The 25,593-nt window shown below is 40.0% G+C and overlaps 1 protein-coding gene across 7 annotated transcripts in view; it reads right to left on the bottom strand.

Moving 5' to 3' along the window:
• Positions 1 to 547: 547 nt before the first annotated feature.
• The window catches only part of LRRC8D (leucine rich repeat containing 8 VRAC subunit D), a 51,678-nt gene continuing 26,632 nt past the window's right edge, over positions 548 to 25,593 (bottom strand). For 6 of the 7 annotated variants that reach the window (XM_021526520.3, XM_021526469.2, XM_021526514.3 and 3 more), the window contains one exon: positions 548 to 6,222. In XM_021526520.3, the coding sequence (XP_021382195.1) occupies positions 3,656 to 6,220 (2,565 nt within the window). In that variant the 5' untranslated portion in view covers positions 6,221 to 6,222 and the 3' untranslated portion in view covers positions 548 to 3,655. Of the gene's footprint in view, positions 6,223 to 20,926; positions 20,948 to 25,593 lie in introns of those variants that run through there. The other variant, XM_077785438.1, reaches the window with a different exon arrangement.

Raw genomic sequence — 25,593 nt, 5'->3', positions numbered from 1 at the left:
TGCCCAGGCATCCTGCTTTGCTACCAGAGAGGGCGGCTCAGGACTGCAAAGCCATTAATGTAGCAGCAAAGAGCCTTTCACGAGTGTCAGCATCTTCCCTTACACCAAGAGGCTTGATGCCGGCCCAGAAATGCCATCATTCAGTTTGCATCATTGGAAGCAGTTTCGAAAAGGTCAATTTATTGGAAAACTAAAGGATCTTCACCAAAACAAGCTACAGTGACAGAAGCAAACAGAATGGGCAATTTCTTACTTCCTCTCATTTGAACAAACACAGGTTTTTTCTCCAGGGCCATACATGTGTTCTGCAGAATTTGATTATCCAAATAAAAACAGTGGTAGGTCATACAGATTGTGCACATGAAAAAAAAAATCTGAAGTACTGTTTTCTAGATAGAAAGATACCTAAAGGATTTACTGGGAGCAGCAACTCATACCTCTTCATACTTCTTAGAGTACAGGCACCACAGAACAAGTTCAGCATGAGGTACTTGAAATCAGAGCTTTTACTACGCAAACACATTTTTCACCCATTAAAAAAGATAGATTAGAGGAAGATATAAACATCTTATTTATTAAATCAAATAGAAATGCAAAATATATTTCACATGCCTTACATGGAAAAGAGATGAACTTCCAAGACTTTAAAGCAAAACTGTGTCAGTTGACACGCAGGAAACAGGAACATTATAAACAGTCACAAAGAGGAGGAAGGACTGGGGGGAGGTGACATGGGGGTGCTCGGAAGTTCCTCCCCACTCTGAGAAAGATTTCCTAAAAACAAGAATGGAGTTTATGCTAAGCAAGCATTAGAAGTATGATAATTTTAACATACACTTATTTTGGAGGGAATTGTTTAAAGACGTACAGTTGGCTACTAACTAGTCAAAACAGTTATGTATACCATACTCATTAAGTGGACATGGGTTTAATTTCTGAGTATACCATAGTCATATGAATTAGACATAGGTTTATTTTTTGAACATCAGGAGGGCCAGCAGGAGAATCAGAAACACCAAAAACACCTTTTAAAAACTAGATCAATACACAGCCACATTCTGTGCAACTCTGCTATTAAAAAAGGGGAAAAATATTAAAAATATAACTATTTTTCGAAACATTTTAATCATTTTGTCATCCTCCAACTCTTCCTCCCTCCTACATACAATTTCTTGGAAACTGAAATGACACTCAACAGCAAATACAAAGCATACACCAATAGTATAGTCCACAGTTTTTCTAAAGAGTCAATAGTCCAGCAGTTTTAAAGTGATCTATGTGCAAAAAATAAACAAATGAAGGAGTTTCTTGAAAAAAATAAAAGTCTGCTGCAGCCTTAACTTCTACTTTAAAAAAGAATCTGAGGATTTACACTAAGTTTCCCAGTGGAGAACAGATCAGTAACTCCAAGTACTCTGCCTAACCTGTGACTTGGTGTTGCAAAACTGTCAACATCCCAAATTTACTACCTGCTGCAACTGGAAAACAGACTGTATCCCCATGAGAAATAGGAAAACCACTGTCCATAAACTGGTCTTCTGAGATACATAAACATTTGGTGCAGCTATGTATTCAGAGACTGCTACCTACAGTAGCTGGGAGAACAGTCCTCCCAGCATGACTAACAGTAAATTATTAACAATAAAATATGCAAGACTTCTAAGAGCAGTATTTGAAATGTTTCTGCCTGCTCAATGCCTCTAGGCCTAAACTATCTGCTCGTTAATAGTGGTGTAAGTCAGGGCAGCTCTGGTGAAGTTACAGTAGAAATCACTGTGCATGAGGATTTCTGTGTGAGAAGAACAGTTCCTTGAACTACAGACTAGTTCAGTCCTGACCACACTACAATAGGGAATTGTGTTTAAGCCATGAGTAATCATGCAATCATCTCCCAGCATAGTACTTCTTTTCTGCACACATGGAATGTAAATGACTGAGAATTACAACTGATGATTTTGCAGATTTAATGGATTATATCTGTCTAATGGTTCTGGCAATGCAAACTCAGTTAAAAAAACACCACCAAAAAGGCCAAAAAAAACCCCAGAACAAAAAACAACACAAACCAAACCCAAGCTCACTGCTGTCTGCTTTTCTCTTTATTGGATGACTTATCTGGCACACAGTTAGGATTTCTAACAGTGAGTAAGTCTTCAAAGACATTAGATTAGTTGGGCTGGGGTATGGTAAAGTCCAGGTGTGGAAGACACCACAACAGATGATAAAACTTAATCATGGTTGAGTGAAAAAGCAGATCTTATGTCTAGTTATTAGTCTAGTAAATAGAGATGACACCCCACATCCTAAGCAAGGGTTGTGAAACAGAACAATCACCAACTCATAAAACGCCTTGAGTTTTCCAGATAAAAACTCAGAAGAGCAAAACATGAACAGTAAAGTCACTTGGTGTTTAATGGCTTTCAAAGTCACCTTCCAAAAGAGTTCAAACATCAAAACTATCTCCAACTCGAAAGCCACGTGGAAACATTTTCCCTTTTGCCTCCCACTGATGCATGGGACAGAGAAGCATTATGGAGGCTGGGGGGGGAGACCAGCTGCAGGAAGGTGACCGGCCTTTGCCAGGGTGAAGGACTAGCCCACCAGACCACAGAAGGAATCTCACCCAAAAACATAAGGCCTTGAGGAGAAGAATGAAGGCAAACACACTTGGCCTGATGCAAAACACTGAAGTACTGCAATGTCCAGAGAAGGGCAGTGGAGCTGGTGAAGGGTCTGGAACACAAGTCCTGTTAGGACTGGCTGAGGATGCTGGGGATGTTGAGCCTGGAGAAAATGAGACTCAGGTGGGACCCTTACCACTCCCTACAACTACCTGAAAGGATGGTGTAGTGAGGCGGGAGTCAGTCTTTTCTCCCAGTTAACAAGCAATAGCACAAAAAGACACAAGCTGTGCTAGGATAAGCCATTAGGAAATTTTTTTTCCACTGAAAGAGTGGTCAAACATTGGAATAGGCTACCCAGGGAAGTGGTGGAATCACCATCCCCAGAGGCATTCAACAAAAGCACAGACATGGGATTAGGGACATGGAGGACCTGGCAGTGTTAGGCTAATGGTTGGACTTGATGATCTTACAAGTTTTTGCCAACCTAAATGATTCTATGAAACCTCATACCTTAATGCAGGAAAATGGTGGTTCTGGTGCAGTTCAAAACACAGCCAAACTGGTTTTATTTGCCGAGGACAGCTAAATACCAACAACACAATTCAACCTGTGTTTCCAGTGCTGTTAGGCCCATACCACATACAACATTTAGCCTTGGTTTGTCTCCCCATAATGCACTAAAGTAAAACCAGACCTTAAGGAATAACTTGCATAGTAAGAAAAGGTCATCAATTTAATCATTTACTTTAAGCAGGCAAGCAAATTTGTAAACATTCAAAAGCGGCAGCATCCAAGTTACAAACAATTTAAGGAAAAAAGAATTGAGATTATTAAGGTTCTTTATCCTCTCAAAAATTTTGGAAATGAACTTTTAAAACACTGCAAACATTGAACACTCAGTTGCACTTCTAATCCTGCTAGCAATTCTGCCTTTCAAGGAATTCTGCTTCCTAAAACACATGATCTCACAGTTGCCATACTTTTTATCATGTGCCACTTGGAAGTCAGCTACCAGAACATTTTGCCTCAGTCTAAATACCATTAGCAAAGGGAATGCCTGTGTCTTGATTTAACATCTCTTTAACTTCTGAGGGTAAAGTGTCAAAGAGGTGATCTTCCACTACAAGCCCGCTTTTCCTGAGAAGCTGACACTGCCCCAGCGTAGCTGGCAGACGGTCCAAGCAGTTTCCCTTCAGTTCCAGGTAAGTCAGCTGCAACAGCTGACTTACTTTATCTGGGATTGAGGTAATACAGTTTTGTCCCAGACTCAAAGTCCTCAATTTAACACATTTAAACAACTGTTTTGGCAAAACGTCGACTTTGTTTCCTGTGATGTGAAAATGCTGAAGATTCTGAAGCAAACCTATTTCCACTGGAATCACCGCAATTGAGTTGTAGCTTACATCCAAACACCGAAGTTTCTGTAAACTGAACACTGCGGCAGGTAAGGTTTCAAGTTTGTTATTGGAGAGATAAAGAGACTCCAAATTCTTTATGTGAGTAATGGATGAAGGAATGCTGACTATTTTATTGTGCCACAGCTTTAAACAAGTCAATCTTTTTAAATGCTGGAAACTGATAATTTCTTCAATTGTGCGTATGCTATTTGACTTTAAATCCAGTTCCTGTAAGTTAGAGAGACTGAAGATAGCATGGGGAATTCTCTCCAGTTCACAGTTCTGCAGTTCCAACTCTGCAACATTTGTCATTTTCTTAAGGCTATTGAGTACCACAAGCTTAGTGCCATCATTATGAATGACTAGTTTTGTCAGATGTGGTGCTACATCTGTAATATTGGGGGGAATTTTGGTCAAATTGCTCTTCACGTGGAGAATTTTAAGGTGTCTCAACTCTCTGAGAGATTCAAGCCCTATCATTTTATTATTTTCAGAGTTCAAGTTGCCTATCAAATACAATTCACGGAGGGTTTTGAGCAAATACACCCACGCAGGAATTTCTGCAACATCTGTGAATTTCACATGAAGGCATCTCAAGTGGTCCCGGAGGAAGCTGAAGGCAGTCTGCTCGACCTTTGCAGGGCAGTGGTACAGATGAAGCTCCTGAAGATTTGTCATCTGGGAAATTTTGGCTGTTATTTTCGCTTCAGGAATCAGCTCCAGTTTCAACACATCCAGATCCGTCAGATCAAACACTGCATCGGGGACTCCCGACAGCATGAAGAGATGCAGCTCTTGCTTGTCCTGGGCATTGCGGGAGACGTGCTGCCGAAGCTTTTCATAAGTCCATTCGTGGTTTAAACTAATCCCGCGCAGTTTGTTCTCGCTTACCTCTGACAAAAAGACACCAAATCGCTTCGAATACAGCTGGTCATACTGATCTACCATGTGCAAGAGAAACGCAAAATCATTTTTGACATCTGGGATATCGCTGAAGCTACTCTCTTCTCTGACCTTTTCAAAAGAGTATTCTTTTAAAGGTATCCGGAACAGCCAGAAGAGCGTGTAGAGGCAGATAAAACCATAGACACAGATGAGGGAAATATAGCTGATAAGCAGCTTCTTCAACATATAAGCCATATTGTGTGTACATTCAAACTGTGTGTAGCCAATCAGGTGTTCCACTTTCGGGTTGCAGATGTGCTCAAAACTGATGGTGTTGACAAAGTTTGCAGTATAGCAAAGAATAAATATGAACTTGACAGTCTTGATGACAGTCTGGCCAACATAGAGCTTGTAAATCAGATCGCTGTCTTCCACGTGAGCCCGGAACTTACGGACTTTCTCAAACAGCGCCTTGGCTTGTTCTCCATCTTTCTTATCTAAAATTGTGACACTGGGAATCTCAATCATCGGCTTGTCGGCTGAAAACTTGAAGCCAGATTTGGTTATCATGGGAGTGCTAGCACTTGGGCTTCCTTCATCACTGCTAGTGGAAACATACTTGGGCAGGGACTGGGCACCAGTTAACCTCTGTTTGTTCTCCTCAGAGTCCTCACATGCCGTTTCAGACAACGCTTTTGTAGTCCAAGGAGATTCAAAGCACTTCCCCAGTATAGACACAAAATGCTCAATTTTTGAGCAAGTCTTGGGATACTTGAACCAAAAATTACTACTGACTATTAAAATGATAGTATGGATGAGAACAAGATAGGGAAAATACTTTGAGTACCAAGGAAGAGCCAAATGATAGCACATCTGGTTAATAAATACGTACTGCTGAAAATCCAAATTTGTTTTACGGCCTGAGGAATCTTTCTGCTCCTTCTTCAGCTCCTGGTCTGATTCAGTGGGTTGATACTGAGAAGAGGTAGCTCTGCTCTGAAGAATGTCAGGTGTTACAGTTACAGGGGCAAAGGAAACAGTTCTCACTGACGCTTCTTCTTGACCAGTGGTTGTTTCAACAGTGGTGAAGTCAGCCTTCCCTGCTGTATCAGGCTGAGCTTTTGAATTTACAGTAGACTGCAAAACTGGCAAGCAGACCACTTGGTCTTTTGTCAGCTGCATAGTTCCAGCAAAGATGGCAACCATTAACATAACAACAGCGAGATAATCCATAAATACATCCCACCATGGTTTCAAGATACGGTAAGTTGGCTGGATGTCACTGAGCGATGCAACTTCTGCAAGGGTAAACATTCCTACAAGAGAACAAAGACAAAATCACTGTTGTTGACTGGGGACATTAATTTTACCATTTAAAAACATCCCAGCATGATGTACACAACCTCAGAAGGTCTTGCTTTTTCTTATGTTTTGTTGCCTGTCACATATTGTCCATCATGCCACTTAACAGTTCTTCCAAAGGACATGACTAAAACAATGAAGTATTTTAGCAAAACAGAAGGCTTTGCACTTCAGACCACATCATGTTTACATATCTTTGCCACTTCACAGCACTGAAGCCTGCTCTCTGCAAATGAAATATCTGAAAGGTATAATACTGTAGCTAATATGTATTAATAAAAGGAAAGAGCAACAATAGACTACAGAGCACAAAATCCAATTCTGTAAAAATGACTGCTTGAGTCTGAGCACAAAAAATTCACTACTAACAGTATTTCATATTACCTTGCATTTAAACAAAATAGCATTTTTCTAAATACTTTATGCTCTGCTCATGACTTGGACAGCACATTTTAGGTCTTGTTACATCATCAGCAAGGTCTCTCATTTCTGTTCATCTAGCACAACACAGTATCTTTCACTCCTTCCTACTGAGCATCCATATATCTTATTAGATTGATTGGCTCCTTTCCCTTTTAAGTATCACTACAGCACAAGTGTAAGCCTTGCAGCCACTATGTGAACATTTGGCACAATCCTTTTTAATATACTTGGATGTTTTAAAGTAAAAAACAGCTGGATGGGGACTTGAGCAACCTGATCTAGTGAGTGGCATCCCTGCCCACGGCTGGAACTAGACGCTATTTTTAGGAACCTTCCAAATCAAGCCATTTCCATTTCCCAAACCATTGGATCAAATATTGGTACATTTTTCTCCCCAACTGATTTAACCCAGCTAACCAAGAACAAACCCCACAGATCTTTCTTAATGTAATAGGGAAAACATTTTTTCAGATGATCCTCACATCCTAATGATCACAGGAAGCCAGTTAGTACACGTAGGACAGGAGCTTACTGCAAGGCTTTCACTTTGTCTTAATCTTATGCATGTGACACAAAGCAGCAAACTGACCACGGGAGAATCCAAACCTCTCTGCAGCTTTAAATAACTTGCTTTGCTTTTTGTTTTGACAAAATATGGAGGAATCAACTTATCAGCTTTAAAAAAAATAAGCTTTCTGCACAAGCAGGATGTGGTAAAATCATCATTTTGACTGCTGAACGTGTGACCCAAAGTTGCCATTTCTAAAGAAAAATATCTAGCTTGTGTGCACACATGCAGCTGGGAAGGAGATAGTATGCACACTATCCAACAGAGTCTGTCTCCCTTTGCTGGGGACAAGAACAGCTTAGCAGAGCCCAAGGAGATCAAAGCAGGCAGTAACAAAATGCACTAGATTTATTATTTTTAACTTGCAGCATAACAGTTCATACAGACCTGCACCTTACACATTGTAAAGACAGTGTCAGAGGCAACATATCTATAGCGTGATAATTTAATTATTTCTGGATAACCGACTCTTCTACACACAGAATTCAAATACCAGCAATTGCCTATATAGTAAAAGTCATGCACTAGCACCCCTTCTTCCCCACACCAGTACAAGCAACTGCCACATCTCAGTCAGTGGGAAAGGCTAGCACTTGTCTTTACTACCACGGAGCTCATGATCAAAGTGTCTCCTCCAACACAGGGAGATATCCAGCCCCTGCCCTCCCACACTCCTCCCAGAAGCTTTACCAGTCCTGCATACCAACCCTGCGATCTGGTGGAGGCAGCCAGAGAGGAAAGGACTTTATCTCACAGCAGCACTCATCTTGGTGCTCTTGGCACAGCTGCCAGAAGTTAAAAGTTAGGGCTGAGTTTCTCAGGGAACCAGCAGAAGGAGCCTCCAGTTCTCACTTTCTTTATTTTCCAGTGGGCAAATGAATGTCAAATACTCCTCCCTCATTATAAGTTTCTGAGGTCTTACAGTCCCTCCCAGCTCCACAAGGACCTCCTTCCTGAGAGGTTTCTGAGCCTGCCCCCACATACCTCCCAGGGCTGCAGCTGCTGTACAGAGTGCTGAAGGACACCGACCAGTAACACACCCCAGATATCAAAGCCCTGCAGTGCCTCACTTGGAAGTGAGCTACAAATTCCCATCTTTAATGGCTCCCAGTGCTTTACCTACACCGAGTCACAGCATGACTGCTTGCCCTGGAATTGCTACCTTTGACATTTAAACAGGAACAGTGTGCACATGAACAGCATTAGCCATTTGTGCTAATGTGAAGAGATTGATAAAAAAGGACCCTGCTAACTCCTAGGGCCCAACTGCCTGTCACCTGCCCAGAACAGGAGAATCACAAAGCAGCAGCAGAGGTGATTTTTTTCCACTGAATGGATTTCTTTTCTTTCTAGGAAGCTCTATGGAAGGCATACTCTCGATCTCCACGCTGTTTTCACAGTGGTCTCGCCTACCTTGGCTGCCACAAGACCTTCTCGCCCAGGAGGCGAGTTCAGCAGGAGAGCACAAAGGCAAAGGCAGGGCAAGGAGAGTCCCCGGCACAGGCCAGCTACTGCTCCTTCCTCCGGGGCTCGCCCTTCTCTCAACTCTGCACTAGCTAATTACATGGGAAATTACTTCACTGCGGTTTGGGGCACGGCCTCCAGAATTCCTTTCATAAAAAGGTGATTTTTTTTTTTTTTTTTTTTTTTTGCTTCTGCCATGAGAACATGTGGATAAAGCTTGGAAACACTGCAGACATGACTGCTCTAAACAACTGAAATAATGGAAAAAAAGTGACAGAGCACAAAGTGGTTCCAGCTGAAGACTTAGAAAGAACAGCAATAAAAGCAAAAGTTAAAAATCACCTCTACCAGACCTCTGCCTTGAATACACAAAATCATTGCCAAAAAGGTTAGGAGATACAACGGAGCCTGAGTAATCCTCTTTGTGAGGCTGTAGGCAGCATGGTGTAACAGGAGCTTTACACCAAGAAGTACCACATTCAGTGTTCTGAACTCATCTTTTCTTTCAAGTTACTGATACTCGGAGAAGAGCTCCTGTTTTGGAAGAGATTAGCAGTAATAAAACAAAAAACTCCTCTGTGGCATTACTAACACTGTCTCATAAAAGACAGACCTTTTTCTAGCTAGCAAAAATCAGTTCCAAGAACTGAAAACAGATTTGTCTCCTTATATATCAAAACTGTTTAATGTTCTGAGTCTTAAGAACCAAAGTGAAAAACTATAAACCTAGACACAGTATAAGACACATTCTGACAGGCTGCAAATAAATTTGATATTTTCTCTCTTAAATCCACTATAGTATATATTGGTGTTTGATTTTATTAAACTAACAACCATAGAAGTTAACTTTTATTATATTTCTGCACACACTTAGAAATCAAACAATTAAAAGACACTCAGAACCACAAGTCTGTACAGCATGTAATGGGTTTGGATTTTCTTTATTCCATTTGAATTTAAACTATTCAAAGCTTTTGAAACCTACTGTCTGGAATATTCCTTAGAGTAGGTGGAGAGTATTTTCACTGCTAATTTTCAAGTCCTTTTAAGAGTGACAAACTGGGCTTTGAGTTTCATTCTAAGTGATAACACTGTAAGGAAGTAAGGAAAAAAGAAAGATACAAATGCCAGTCTGTGGCTGGCAGGCAGAGCATGCAACACCCTGCCATAGGTGGTCTTCCCTCAAAACCAGTCGTTGCATGTTCTATTTACAACCCCAGTGCAGAAAACATCTGCAAGCAGGTGGGTCAAACTGAAGAACAAAGTCCTGTGCAGCTGAAATGTTAAAATACTTGATTTCTCATGGTGAAAACATGCACTTCTTTCAGCCCTTTTCAGGGCTTACAAGGCACCAAATGGACCTGAAGGGTCAGCAGAACATGGGGCTTTGACATACCCAAGATCCAAAGAGAGCCACACTAGAAAAGTGAGGTTCTTGAAGAGAAATTTTCTCATTCTCAATATGGAATGTCAGGACAGACTCCTTTTTTTAAAAATAGCACATTTTTGTTTCATTTTAATAAGCATAGATTTTAATTCAAAGATATTGCAGTATGATCCTTAGGGCTGCACAGCTACATAAGGGCTTTTATTTTAACAAATAACCTTTTTTCCTCCCAAACTCTGTCTCCAGTTCTCTAACAGGGATGGCATTTTATCTGTAATTGGTACTATTTCTTTCAGCTCCATCTATCACTTCTAGCTATCTACTGGGTGTATTCTTTCTCCTAAAACAAACAAAAATTTTTTAGCCTAAATACATGCCTAACTGCTCTAAGCACAGCTGTTTCTTGCTACCTTCTAAGATTTTCGGTGTAAAAACTTGAAGTTCTGAAAGTAGTGCAGTAGTGTGATTTGGAGCTCTAGAATTAAACCTACTTAGTTTATTTTGCAGTTATACAAGTTACAGCGAAAGAAAAAAATTAACAATGACAACTGAATTGTCATAGGTCCACATTAAATCAGCAGGGGTAGCAACTAATTTAATAAATCATTCTTCTTAACAATTATAATAATTTAATTAGTCTTAAACAAAAGCTCTAATAGAAAGAGGTCAGAATGAGATTAGCCTGGTGAATTTCTGACACATTTCAGACTATAAATGCTGAAATACAAAATGCACATATTTGGGATATTTCCTAAGAAACTGTTCTAGCTTAAATAGAAGTTAGCAGAAAAGGAAGCAGCAGATTGGTATGTCACTAATGTTTATTTACATCCTACTTCTTCCTGTACTTACAGATAAAAACTGTCTGTCTTGTAACTAACTGGCCCTCCTGTCTTAAAAGCATATTTAAAGTTAAAGCAAATTCAAAGTCAGAACAAACAAATAAAAGGAGAATTGTAGCACATGATACACTCATTTACTCTCAGGTTCCCAAGACTCCAAACAAGTCCACTTTGTTTCAGGAAACAAAAAGATTCCTGAATCCGCCTTGTTACTGCATCTGGTAAAGAATTTCCTAGAAAAACCTCAACATTTCTAGCTAAAAAGTGCTACCATGAACAAAATTGTTTTCTCCCTTCCCACAGGAAATTAAGGAGAAGAAAAGTTTTCCCATAACTAAAAGGCTTTGCTAGCTTGTTTTTAATCAAGTGACCGTAAGTTTAAATTTAATTTCCACTGTATATTTTGTTGTCTCTTTCCACCAACCATTTCTACTTCTTCAATATCCTATAGAAGCAGACTATCAGACCTGAATGTCATAAGAATGGATTATGAGATTCCTGTCAGCCAGGACCCTACCATTATCAATTGTTCCACGGACAATCTGCAAAGGTCAAAAAGATGGCACTATCCTTTTTTTTTTCCCCTCCCTCCTTTTCTTCTCCACCAAACCAAGTACAAGGAGTCCCAGGACCCTTGTGAAATAATGCACAAAGACATACAGGAAAGTCTACAAATCAGGTTAGGCATTCTGAGCATACAGACACAGCCATACCCGCATTGGTTACTCAGTTTCTGAGATGAGAAGCCTAAAACAAACTGAAGGTTTAACCACCAGTAGGCTTTGTGATCAAGAAATAAAGTGCCCTGCTATATCCCTAGCCTGGTTTACAGCTCCTAATATGTTGGCTAAGAGGACTTAGCTCTCTGCTGCTTTATTTCACAAGGGATTATTGTGCTTTACTCTACCTGAGCTGACTCAAGCTACAAAACCAGCTGAAGGTATAACTGCTACTTACAGGTCCTCCTCTCAACCATCCTGCAAACAAACCCCAAAATTAAGCTAAGCATGGATTTGTGCACCAAGTGTCTCTATGGCCTGAAAAGTTCAGGAAACATTTCACAGGAAAACACAACATGGGTGTTTTTATAGTATTTCTCTACTATAGGAAATGCTTTGGTGCTACTTCAGTGATGGAAGGCATTGCAGAACATTAACACCAGGATGGGGCTTCCTGATCAGTGCTTTTATCTCTGGAAAATCAAAACCAGATTTAATATAAAAAACTGCATAAAAAAAGATTTCCATTATTTCTTTCCCCCCAATCAGAATGACAAGAATTCCCACTTGCTGTTTCTCCCCTAAACACCTGACAGCAACCAAATCTACCAATTTGAAATTAATCTGCAAGATCTAGTTTGTTTTATTTTTGTATTGCTACCCTGTAATGGATGATGACTGGATAAAGAAAAACAATGAACACAAAGCTGAAAGAATATTTCCTATAGAGAAAAAACATTTCAACTAAGGAACAAGAGTTCTACAATAACTTTTAATTAAACAATAACTCATACAGTGATTGTTTGAGAAACAAAAGCAACCAAACAAAATCCCCCACATCTAACCCATCTCCCTAGTTCCCCCATCTCACTGCCCAAACTGCACAGCTCTAATTTTGGACTTTCCTTTAAGGCATATATATCATGCCTCTCTCTATATATATGTCTATATATTTATATACATAATATATATAATCTCTGGTATAGTCTGCAAATACATTCTCCACTTAAGGAAGCATCACCTTTATGAACAACATGAACCTCACTGACAGTAACTTGCAAAACAAAAAATCTTATTTCTCTTGGACTGCATAAAGAAATATTGGACATCAGTAAGCTGGAGACAAAAATAAGATTCTTTACATAATCAATGTCAAATTAATATCATTTACAAAAATGAAATCCATAAAAAACCATTTTTTTCTTTTTTTAAAGTCTTCAAAAATGCTATCCTTCAAAGCTGGGCTTTTCAGGTTGTGTAACACTCTAGCCTACTTTTAGATACTGCTATTTAAGTGTTTACACTGAATCTTCCTTGTTTACCAGTTCTTTGAAGGTCTAGTGCCATATACCACTCCTACACAAATGGTTTTGTAATCAATGTGATATTTAAAAAGCAGTATTAGCAGCCATTATTTCCCTCACAACAAACTGTCAAATCTTACCTCATTCTTGCCTTGCTGTAAATGAATGGAAAGGTCTGTTTAAAGATGACTTTCAAAACAGGAGCCCATTTTTACATTTCTGAGTAGTTCCCCAAAGCACCCAAAGATTATTAACACAATTAAAACTCCCTAAAAAACCCAAAATTATTAACACAATTAGCTCTGTATTTGTTGCATGCAAATTCTGTGTCTACAGAGCACAGAAAATGAGGAATTTCTCACTTTGCCTAGTGCAGTACTCCTGAGCATGCTCTTATGAAAGAGCTGCTTTGACAAAAAGTGCTTGCTTCAGGTTGTATTGACATTTATCCCCACGCTGCAGAGTGCAGAGCTGGTGCCCAGAGTACCTCAGAAAGCTCAGGCAGACCCAGAGCTGGATGTTCAGCAACACTGCTCCATCCTTACTTCTCACAAGCTGGCAAGGTCAGAGACCATGAAGGGCAGCAGAGAAGAGATGGGAGAAGCAAACAAGACTGGAGAGAGTGGTCCTCTCTGGTAAAGAGGTCAGGATTAGATGTGTTCCAGTTGCAGACAGTTAACCACATGTGAATTTACAGTTACAAAACAAACCACCTAGCAAGGCAACATGCAAGAAACCAAATGAGGTGGCTAATGACACACCAGCAGGGTGAATACTCAATTTAAGATGCTCTTCATACCTGTAAGCAACAGTCCATAAACGCACAGGCATTTCAGGGGCACAGCTACCAGAACTGAAATTCTACAGCAGACTGGCAAGCACCTGGCACAGAAAGGCAGAGACTATGCCCTGGATGTACCCTAGCACATGCAATCCCACCATTACACTGCTGCTACAGCCCCTCTTATTTATGCAATGCCAATTCATCCTTTTAGCTGAGGCAGCACATTCCCAGTGATCAAAGTCGCACTGCCACGGCTGAATAACCAAATCTCCCGACAGCATTTTCTGTTTCACCTAGACAGAGTGAAAAGAAGTGAGCAGACACTTTGTATCTCATTTCACCGAATTCCCAAAACAGCCAGACCAGTAATCTTGAAAAGACAGCCCAACTGGAGTCTGCAGGACTCCCAGCTTAATACCAAGCACTTTTACTCAAGTGCAGACACAACTGAAAGCTACTGAAGTGCATTTAACCTGCACTGGCATGGATGTACAATGCAATTAGAAATTACACCATACAATAAACTAACAGCTGCTTGCACTCAAGTATAAATATTTAATCCTTTTGCCATTTCTAATCTGCCGTTTCCCTATCTTTTAGGTCATGAGGTTTCTGCAGTGTTTTCATGATCACTATCAAAAGTAGAGGAACACACAGTAAACATCTGGCACTTCTACTAACCAGAGCACTTTGGGAATTTATCAAGTTGCAAAAGCAAGCTGCACCAAAATAAAAGCACATCTGGTTACTCTTGTCCCTAGAGGCTACTTTTTATCATTAAAAACAACCCAGAAATACAATTAAAAACAAATTTAAAGGATTGGAAGAGAAGTAAAAAAACCCACCAAAATTTTATTTCCTTTTTAGTTTAGAAATCTGAAAAATAGAACAGTTTAAAACTGTTTACATCCAAGTTATTCCAATTTCCTTTTACATAAATAAGTCCACATGGCTACAAAGTTTGTTACATGAAATTGCTTTCTCTCAGATAGAGACAGCACCCAGAAACTCATGCAATTCCTCTGAAAAATACTCTGATGCACAGCCACGCACACTGCCAGTCTGTCTGTCTCCTTCTGAATTCACTTGGAACTAGGGCAACTTTAAACTGGTAACAAATTGAACCTGGCATAGACAGAGCTGATAGTTTGGTGATTTTAAGCCACAGAATGTAAAGATACAAATCTTATTACAAAATATATTAGTAGCTCTAATTACACACTCTAAATGTACCTAAAAAGTAAGGAGGAATGCCTACCAAAGAGAAAGAAATGTGTTGCTAAAGTTCACTTTACTGCAGATTTTAATAGCTCCTCTTCAGGGCAAAATGAACTCTCCTTAGTATTTTAGCTCACAGTACTAAACTCTGACTTTACTTAATTTCTAAACTGCATTCCCATCCATATGGAAGCAGGTTTACTGAGTAACTAAAGTAAATTATTTTCAATGAATACTTTCTCCTTCCTTTTATTTTAATGGACATGTCAGCAACCTTGAACTGGAACATTTACAGCATCCTCATGGAGATCTAGAGACAAGAACAGGCTCCATTGTTCCCTATCTTAGCTGGTTCATCTCTCCAGCCAGCAAACACAGTGACTCTCACTGGGTTACATATGGAACAGAAGTTTCATAAAGATTTGCACATATACAAACTACTGTATTTTCAAATATCAGCAGTGGCACTTTCATTATACCCATTAGCTAAAAGCAAACTAGGAAAGGTCACACTTAAATAAAAAACTTCAAATAACAAAAGCAAATGACACATGCATACACACAAAAAAGTGCCCAGTCACACAAGAAGCTACATGTAAATACAAGCCTCCTACTCATACATCAGAGTTCCTCTGTTTCTGCCAAGACCTTTTCTGTGGCAAGAGCAGTAGGAAGGTGCATGAAATGCAGCTGAGAATCAGGATATGAAAAAGCACACTCAAAGTCCACCTTTTCTTTTACCCACTCTGCTGCTTTGATGAAAAGATTAAAATGCTAGTTTACAGCTCAGTAAATAGGCTGCACCATCAATTTTCAAATACACAGTCTCTCCACTCTTTATGGGACAACAGTCTAACTTTGTTCTTACTTAAATGTCACACAGCTTCTTTTATCCCCAGGGAGAAGGGGATACTTCCTCGCTCAAGCCAAGGTCCAGCTGTAAAGCCATGACACAGAAACTAGTCGAGGTAGCAGCCAAGCAGCCCCTGACACCCCCAGCATGTTGTCTCCCCCGACCCAGGCAGTCACACACAACTGACAGCCAACCCTACCTGCTCTTTATCAAGCACAGAGATCTCCTACACCTCATACATCCTTCCAGATGGGTACCAACGATGACTTCTCACATAAAACTCTTGATCAGTAGATGAAGAGTGAGTTATTGATGTTACCACATTCTTGCCAAGCTTCCAATAGCTGAACATCCAGTGATTTCATGCCAGGAAAAATGCCTGCAGCTGAAGCATTTATCCTCAAAGGGATTTATTCAAGTTTACTATAATTCTTTTTCCTCTTCTAAACTTAAGCTGCTTTCTGTAAGAGATAAGCTATTTGCTTAGTCCATCTAGTCCCATAATTGTTTGGTTCAGGGTGTGTACTTCAGTACTTAGACATAAAAAGAAACTGTGCTGCAACACATCTTTGGAAGCTCTTTTGAAAATTTGCTGATGAGTTCAGATCACCTCCTTCCTTTTTATGCTTTATTTTCTCAAAACCCCATTCAAAACATTGCCTTAAGAACAGAAAGAATGTTCCAAGACTTGCTGTCCAACCAGTGATTGCAGCATTCCTGCTCTAATAAGCAGGCTTTCAGCTCTGCAAAAAAGTTCAGTGAGGTTCCATTGTATCACTTGATGCCATTCACCAGCACTAACAGATCCACACAACTTCCAATTTAAATATTCACTATTGCTAAATTTATATTATGATTTGACTCAAATGCTCCAGCTGGAATTGTAACCTCTGAACTGAGGGCCCTCCAGCAGGGAGTGGGCAGACAACCCTTGTCCCTGCAGGTTCACAATCTAAAAGTGATTATTTGTTAGGCAATGATAAGCATGTTTGTGGCTCTAACATTCAAAGCAAAAAACCAAACTCCCTCAGGCTTCCAGAGAAAGATAAATAAAAAAGTGGGATAACAGCCTGATTAAAGTATAATCAAATTTAACGTTTTAATGCACTGCAATCTTTGAGAAGGCTTAACATTATGTCCAGATAAATCCCTTCACAATTATAGCATTCCTATACACTTAGCCATACTCCTTCCCACTGGTTTGAGGATGATGCTATCTCAAAAATAAGGCACTAAATGTAATAGTTCTTGAATCCTACCTTTCCAGTGAAATGGACAGTGAAGCTTTCCTTTCCAGTCAAATTTGTTTTAAAATAGATAATGAAGTTGAGTATACTTCACTTCAGGTAAAATAAAACACAGACACTTTATTCAATCCCATTTACAGACAGATACCACTACTGTTCCATCCCTTATGACTTTTTCATGATTTCTCCAGGCTTCTACACACACTTGCAATAAAGGTTTTGGCAGCCACCTTCACACGCATGCACCCATGTAACATGTCACTATCTGACTTTTACAGTCAACATCTGCTTGGATGGCTACATCAGAAAATTAGTGCAGAGGCAGCTGTTTTATTCTGTAGGCAGCTTCCCCTTATCCCAGGTGCTCTCCATTTGAACTCATTTTAGCAAGTTTCACATCACTTAAGGGTAGCACAATAGCTGCTCCCTAGCCTGCTACAGAAATAAAAACAGAGTGCCTTCTAACTGGAGGAAAACAAAACAATCAGGTTTTGTTGTTGCTGCTGTAAGCAATTTTCACATCCTTCAGCAGGCCCCAGTCGGGTCCCCAGGAGATTCTGTGCAAGAATGACTAAGCAGCAAGGAAAGTTCAGGACACAGTACTACATCATACTGACCTGTCCTTGCCTTCTAAATCACCTTCCATCAACATGCCAAGATTTCAAAAAAAAGTGGAAACAGAAAGTCTGAAGTTCTGCAAGTACATCAGTGATTTCAGCATCCTGGCTCTCATTGTGGCTTCCATCAAGCATAATGCAAGGCTTTCAGAAAGAGGTGCAATCCAGCCCCCTGACTGCCCTGGTGTCCTGAGCAGAACAAGAACTAAGGCAAACTCTTAACATCACATGCAGCAGTATTTCTACAGGCATGTGTGATGGACCAGGCATCCATCAAAGCAGAACCAGTGGAGCAAATGAGGTTCTTGTAGGAACACCAGAAAACACCAGTTTGGTGCAGCAGTGGTGGTGAGAGAGTGAACCTCCCAGGCATGCAGAGATCTCCAGACACTCACAGTGATGAGGGGGCAGGGGCCTGCAAACACCCCTCTCAGATCAGGGTAGCCTGGAGACACCCTGCAACTAACAGGGACAGCAGGGATTATCTGAGCTCTTGGTTTGCATTTCAGGCTGTTGACTCAACACAAAATAAAACGCAAAATGGCCACAATTTCCCACACAGTGACCTGTATCACGTCATAGCTGAACACAAATCATCTTCCATACAGACCTATTTGTAAGTCTGACTGGCGTTATTTTCACAAGGATCTACTCAAGAACATTAGGACAACTAGCCAACCACGTTATTTACATTTTCCTGTTATCTCATCACCCACTTGGACAACTGCCTGTGCATGTGGGTGTACAGCAGCAATATACATACGACCACATACATACCCATGAGCCATCAGTCAAGAGTTTAGGATTTGTCAAGGCCAGACTGTAACCATCCATTTAAGATAAAGCTTTCTAACAGCCTTTGACCAAGAGTTCTGCTTGCCAAAACATGCCTGAAGTACATTTTTTTTAACAACAAAAATTTTATCAAGGCCCAGAACTCTGTTATAGTTTTTGTTCCCTCTTAGACTAAACAGCAATTCTAATCTCAGTTTCAAGTTCCTCAAAGGCTAAAAGAAAAACCCTTTCTCTTAGATATAAAACCACCAAGCAACTTTGGATTAATGAAAATCTAAGTAAATTATTTCTTTAAGCCTGCACTGGTTTCAATTTCCCAAGAATAGACTTACTTTAGGAAGCCAGATGAAGTACTGTTCTCTCATCACAGTGCTTGGGACAACATCCGCACACAAAACCAACTGACCTAGCAGGTAAGATCCAAAATAGTGACCCTAAAGAGGCAGGTGATGTGCTGCTGCTATGAGCTCTAAATTCCTGCATATGGACATAGCCATGTCCACGTTCACTGTGACACATTCTGGATCACAATACCAAAGTTGGATCCTGGCTCATCACACATCAGCAGGCACTGTTGTTACAGCCTAGTCTTGAAATGTGGCTAAGAGCTTATTGTGCTGCTTGCTCTGCTGTGAGTGACAGAGCTCCTGTTGGGTTAAAGCATTCTGTATGAGACAGAGCACTATGACAATCCTGCTCCTGACTCAGTAGGGACACTCTGTCTCATTGTGCCAAGCCTCAGATGCCACTCACTACCTTTCACAACACTTGAATTGTATGTTCCATGTGCCTTGCATCTCCACCTCCTCCATCTTTGTCAGTTTCTTCAAATTGACGCAAACAAAAAAAAAAAGTGATTTGTTTGGACTTAAGACTTGGCTAGGACCGGATATTTATAGTGCATAAAAGGTTTGACACCCTAGTCTATATCAAAGCCTTACTGCAATTATACAGTGCATCATCTTGTTTCAAAAGGATTATGACCCAAAAATTCAGTTGAATTGCATCAGATTTCATACTGTATAACGCAGCAGAGTGTTTGAGGAAGGCAGAGTTTCAGGACTGACCAGTTTTGAAAAGGAAGAACCTTTAAGTTTCTGCCATGAGTTAGAAATTGGAATAAATCTTTTATTCTCTACATTAGCAACACGTTGACCTCGGGAGTAATCACAAAGTAAAGTCATCCTAAAAAAGTTTTCAAGTATTGGCAGTGTGTTGGAATTATTCCTTACCAAGCAACTCTACTATGAAAAGTGATTGAACAAATGTTATCACTGAAAGATACAAAGTAGCAGGAAATTTTGGTATGTCTATGTAGGTGTACAATTCACAAATAAAACCATTTCTCTCCAGTTACTGAAACTCTTCCTTTGGGAGTGTAGCCAAGTTTTCTGCACAGTTGGTCTGAGTATAGTGCTTCTTAGTGCTCTACAAAGACTTATTTGCTGAAGCTGGCCATATTCACTGATCCTCACTTTGTCAAATTACGAGAAGCAAGTTGTAAATAAAGTTTTAGTTCCACCCCTAAAGTGGGGAGAAAACAACTGACTGTAGGAATTGACTAATCATGAAGTGGTTTAAAACAGAAACAAAATCCCTTTCAAAAATTAAAACAGTCATGGAGGTAAAGGCCAACAGGATTAGACTACAAGATTTCAAGTTATTTATATAAGAGCAATAATGCTATTATGAATCATTTATTAGAGAATCTTTATTGCCTTCAGCTAACAAAAAAAATAATGTGCCAATGGCACCACTTAAAATTAAATTACATAAAATTATTTCTTCCCTCTGAGTTATTGTTTGTGAATAGTTGCAATTTGAACAGAGATCTCAATATATCCTCACTATAACACAGACTCAAAATTTCAACATTTTAGCAATGTGCAAAAGCATAATCATATTAACATAAGATATTCCACTTTTCCCAATGAGACTTGCACTTGAGCTTTTTAATTACAAGGCCTACACCTCTATCATCCAAGGCAAGGATCAGCAAGGAACCATCAACCACATCACAACACCACAGCCAGCTACTATAATTTTCTTTAGTCCTCTTCTGTCACATCTGTCACTGTCAAAGCCACAACACACTCAGGGTCTGATCCTCCAACTCCTAGAGAAGGTCTCCCTGCCAACTGTAAAACCATCTCACCAACCACTTCAGGGCAAGCTTCTTAGTAATTTTAAGTCACTGAAAACCCACAGGAGATAGAATTATAAATTACCATAACTGTGCCAAAACCCAACATGGCCAAAACACAGCAGCAAAGTGTAGCTATTTCTCTGTAGATGAAAGCCAAGGGATTTCTAGTGCTTTATTTCCTCTAATGCACAAAACCTAAATGCCAGCAGCATGCTCCTTGGTAGAAGCCCAAAGACCACTTAAAAGTCTCCCTTTTCAAGATGTCTTAGACTACATAACATATTTCATTACCTTCCCCCCCTTAAAGTACAAAAGCAGCTTCAGTTTCCTCTGTGATCCCCTCTGACTCTTGGAACTCCTGTGGGTAGGCAAGAACAGCAAGAGTTATGAATACAGCTCGTATTTGGCTTTAACTGAACATCTTTAATTTATGATTACATTACAAAATGCACATATACACAAATGTGTCTTACAGATCACGCCATCTTTCCACAGTCAGCAAATGATGCAATTTATTCAGTCATCACAGTCCAGATCAGACCAGTGACACTGTAAGACATCACACAAACAATACAATAGCATGCACTGAAGAACTACTGAAAACTCATTTAACAAATAAAAGCCATCTCATAAAAACATCCCATGAGAGTCTTTTGCTGCAGTATATCATCTGTGTTTCAGACTCAGCATTCAAAAATATTTAGCTTTTCTACAACAAAGAATTTAACTTGTGTTGGAATGATTGCATGCAGGGAAAAATATGGCAGTCACACAAAAGCCACAAAATATCACAATTCACTGTGTTTCTTGATGCAGCTCTTAAGAGCCAATTCGTAGCATCCGACTTCAACATCGTGTTCTCCTCTGTTCAGAGTCCAGTTATGCTTACTTGATTCTTTGCCAGATTAGTGCTACATTAAGCTAGAAAGGCAGCCTGTAGAGGTAGGACTGATGTGTTCTTTTTATCCTTGCAAAGAACTTCGAAGAAAATCTATTCACTGGTCCCCATCTTTGAGTCACAAATGGCATGACAACAAAATAACATTCTCATCTACAAGGACAGCAATGCTAAAAAAAATGCTTCATCTTTTGAACCTGCTCAAGTTTTAAAACTTTAACCACATCATTTTTCTCATGTTCTATAATACTGCAGATTGCTTTCCACCAAGTGGTGAACAGACATGGGTTGCAGGATCCATGCAGCGCTGACCTGTTTGCTTTGATCACATACATGTGTTACTGTGTGGACACAGTGACAAACACAGAGGAGCTCTCTGCACACTGAGGCATACACTGCTAACAGTGCTGAGCAGCTATCCCAGGGCTTGGAAACCATGAAAGGGGAGCAACAGTGAAACAACCCTCACAGTCATCATGCCTGTACCTGGCACCTTCCCGATATCAATCCTTCCCAAAAATCAATACTTTCTGTCTACTTGTATTTACCAGATGCAACTGTCACACACCAAGTAAAGTTGTGGATGTGCCTGTCTCACCTACATGTAACGCAGAGAAGCAAAAAAGGGAAAAGAAAAAAGTACTGATAATTACAGCATTTGTAACTCTTCATTTAAGAACAGAGAGCAGTTTTCTCCAAAACAAGTATCAAAAGGTAATTACAAAGGAAATGGAAGACTTTTGCCTGACAAAAACACAACTAAACCATCTTCTTTCCATAACTTAAGTCTCCTTGCTCTATTTCTCTCTCCACTTCTGATGGTATCACTCCTCAAAGATGCTTAATTTTCCCTGCAGATCAATTACTTTAGTACAACAGAGATATACTGTACAAGTATCATCACTGAAAAGCTGAGTGTTCAAAAAGCAGTTTGCTACTCTGATCCATGCATATTCTGTTTGTATATCAGCATGTATGCCCTGCAATCAGAGGCACAATGACACATTTTAGCACACAGGGTGCGTTCTCCCTTTATCACCACCTCCCCTTCATACACACACCCTCAGTGTTCCTTCAGCCTGAATTACTCTCCTTCTCATATTAAATTTAGAAACAGAACTCTGAATCACCAGTTCCTGTTGTGAAAGTAGCTAGAAACAGATACAGCAAAAGAAGTTTCCTAGTAAACAGCTATGCAATAATCAGTCCACCACATTAGACCCCACTGTTACCAACTATTTTCTAAGTGCAGAAGAGAATAATATAAATTTATGTGAAACTAAATAAATAATTTCCTGGGTGCCTAATCCTTCCTAGAATCCTATCAATTCTTACCCATACTGATATCGTGTAGCAGTGAGTTTCATAAATTAACTGTCCACTTTGAAAAAGAAATAAAAAGCTACACCAAACACCCCCCCCCCAAATATTACTTATAAATTAATTGCTTGTGAGCCTTCTGTCACACTTAATCCATTCCGTTCTACTTTTCCTCAACACTCCTTTAGATGCACCTTCAAGAAGAGGAACAGAAACATCTAAGCTTCTGCTTTGCAAGAGAAGAGCAGCACGAAGATTCCAAAACTGGTTATATACAAGAAAGGTCAGTTCCAGAGAGAAGAGTTCAGACAGCATTACACACAAGTTAGTCTGCCCTGCAGACAGCAATTATTTCCTAGCATGAGCAGAGTGGAAATGCACTCATGTTTCCCAGTTTAAGTCCATGAAGAACCATATGCATGGTTAGGAAACTCTTGGTCACCACTTCTGGATTCCAGTTTCTTCAGTTGCTCTTGAAATATTTAACAAAGGAGCTACGTATCTCACACCAAGAGGCACCACCCATCTATATGCCTCTCCTGAAGTATACACACACACATATGCTATATATATATAGATATATATTTATATATATATATACACACACTTTCTAGCAGAGAGGCCAGCTGATGCTCAACTATGCAGCACATATGAAGAACATTTTGGTTTGCAGGTTTGTATAGTCCCATCTATGATTTACTAAAGTCATTTTGACATCACATACCACTACTCTCAATAATTCCTGTATTTAGCACAGAGGACACTTCCAGAGAATCTTTCAGCTCTGGGAACATTTTGGGTGGAGTCCACCACTTTCCTTTGTTATTTATTTGTTCTAGCACTTATGCTCTCTCACCATTACAAATGCACTTATTTCCAATTGCCTGATTGCAGCTTCCAGCCATGAGTTGTGCGTCAGGCCTGTTTCTGTTTGCATTTTAGCCTCCAGTGCGCTCTCCCTCAGAAGGTGTTTCCCACCAATTATCAAGTTCCTCCACTTATCTACCAGGAAACAACAAACCCAGCAACAGAATGAGCCTTTGAGGCTCACCTTGTGGAACACCAGCCAGCCTTCAAATATCTTACATGAACTCCCACTTTCAATAGGCTCCTCTGGATCTCAGAATTGTAGACAATTCACCTTCCTTCACCCACTGCCCCTCCTACACCCAAAGTTATCCCCTTTGCTGCCCTGCAACATGGCAGTCACGTCCAGTTGTCGATTCACAGTACCCCCAAGTAGTCTTCTCCCCGAAATCCTATTCTGTCATTACCCTGAAGTCTAACACCTGCAGGCCCCATGATATTACAGATTATATCAAATTGCACCTTTGATTGTTACAGTTCACCAGGCTGTGTGAATTTCGGTGTCCAAGCTGCTTTGCCCTTGTTTACCACACTGCCTAGTGTGATATGGCCTGCCAATTCTCTCAGTACAGATCCTGCCTTTGTCTCCAGCTACTTGATGAAAAAGTTCAATGGAATACGCCCTCACTCCAATCCTTCAAACGAGATTTCTAGAAGCATTCCTGCTTGACAATGATTCACCACAAGTGACTAACTTTCAAACATCAGTTATTCAGTTCTTAATCCATTTACTTTTGCAATATCACAGAGCAGTAACGTGTCAGGACAGGAGGCCCCAGGGGGCACAGCAGCCCTCGCTGACTACCTCTGCTGCTGCTGCTGTGAGAGGGAAGGAGAGACAGGACTTGGAAGGAGCGAGGGAGTAGCAGAGTACCATAACAGGTTGAATTGTCTACAGCCCCTTGCATTAGATGTCTTTGAAGACATAGCTTTACTACATCTCAAGAGTCCTGGTTGCTTTAATTTTGTTCAGTGTTTTGGTGATTATTAATGTCAAACTACCTGGATTATGATTAAGTCAGTCTCCCACTTTTTCCCTATCTATTCTGGCACAGTTGGTTTTAAGACCACCAATACTGACAGTTATTAAAAACTGCCTGCATGCCTACAGACTTTTCACCAAGGTCTTTAGAACAATCAAGTCACAGCACTGCTGATTTGCATATGGGTAACCCTAGAAGAGATCTTAATTTATTAAATCAGATTTAATTCTCTGTTGGAATTGCACTGATGGTATCACATTCTACACTATCCCAAATATGGAAGAGTATTAATTTGAATATTTCCTAACATAGTTGAACTGTAGGAAATATTCAGTTAATTCTTTAACTTACTTCCTTAACTTCTAACTTGCATTCCCGTATATCCACTTTCCCCTTAATTACTGGCTTTTCTTTTAAATTTCTAAACGTGTCCTGAAACCAGAGGGCTGTTAACGTAGATGTCTTTCTTTAAACCAGAATTTCACCTTTTGGACCATTTAGTATCTTATTACAAGGATCTGTTTTCCGTTCACTTTTTTTTTTCCCAACAATGACACTGAGTTCTCTGTGATCACAAATATGCTGTTTTGAAGCATTAAGTGTAATTTCTTTGGGGCTGTTTGCTGTTTGCCTATCCTTTACATAAATGGGTCACACTCAATGGTCCCATGGCAACCCACCAACTTCTAGCCGTGTGATAACAAAGTCCACAGTACCTTTGCCAGCTGAAGATGTCAAACAAGAATTGACCTGCAATGGGCTAAATTTTCATGGCACTGAACATCTTTTCATTATGCCAATGGGATCATGGAAATCACTCCGGAGGCAACCAAAACAAAACTAAACAGGGTGTACAAAGGGAAACCAACCTAACGCTTCCTGATCAGCCA

This window comes from Lonchura striata, chromosome 9, assembly GCF_046129695.1.
Source record: "Lonchura striata isolate bLonStr1 chromosome 9, bLonStr1.mat, whole genome shotgun sequence".
NCBI lineage: Eukaryota > Metazoa > Chordata > Aves > Passeriformes > Estrildidae > Lonchura > Lonchura striata.
This window is presented reverse-complemented; position numbering and strand designations above follow the sequence as displayed.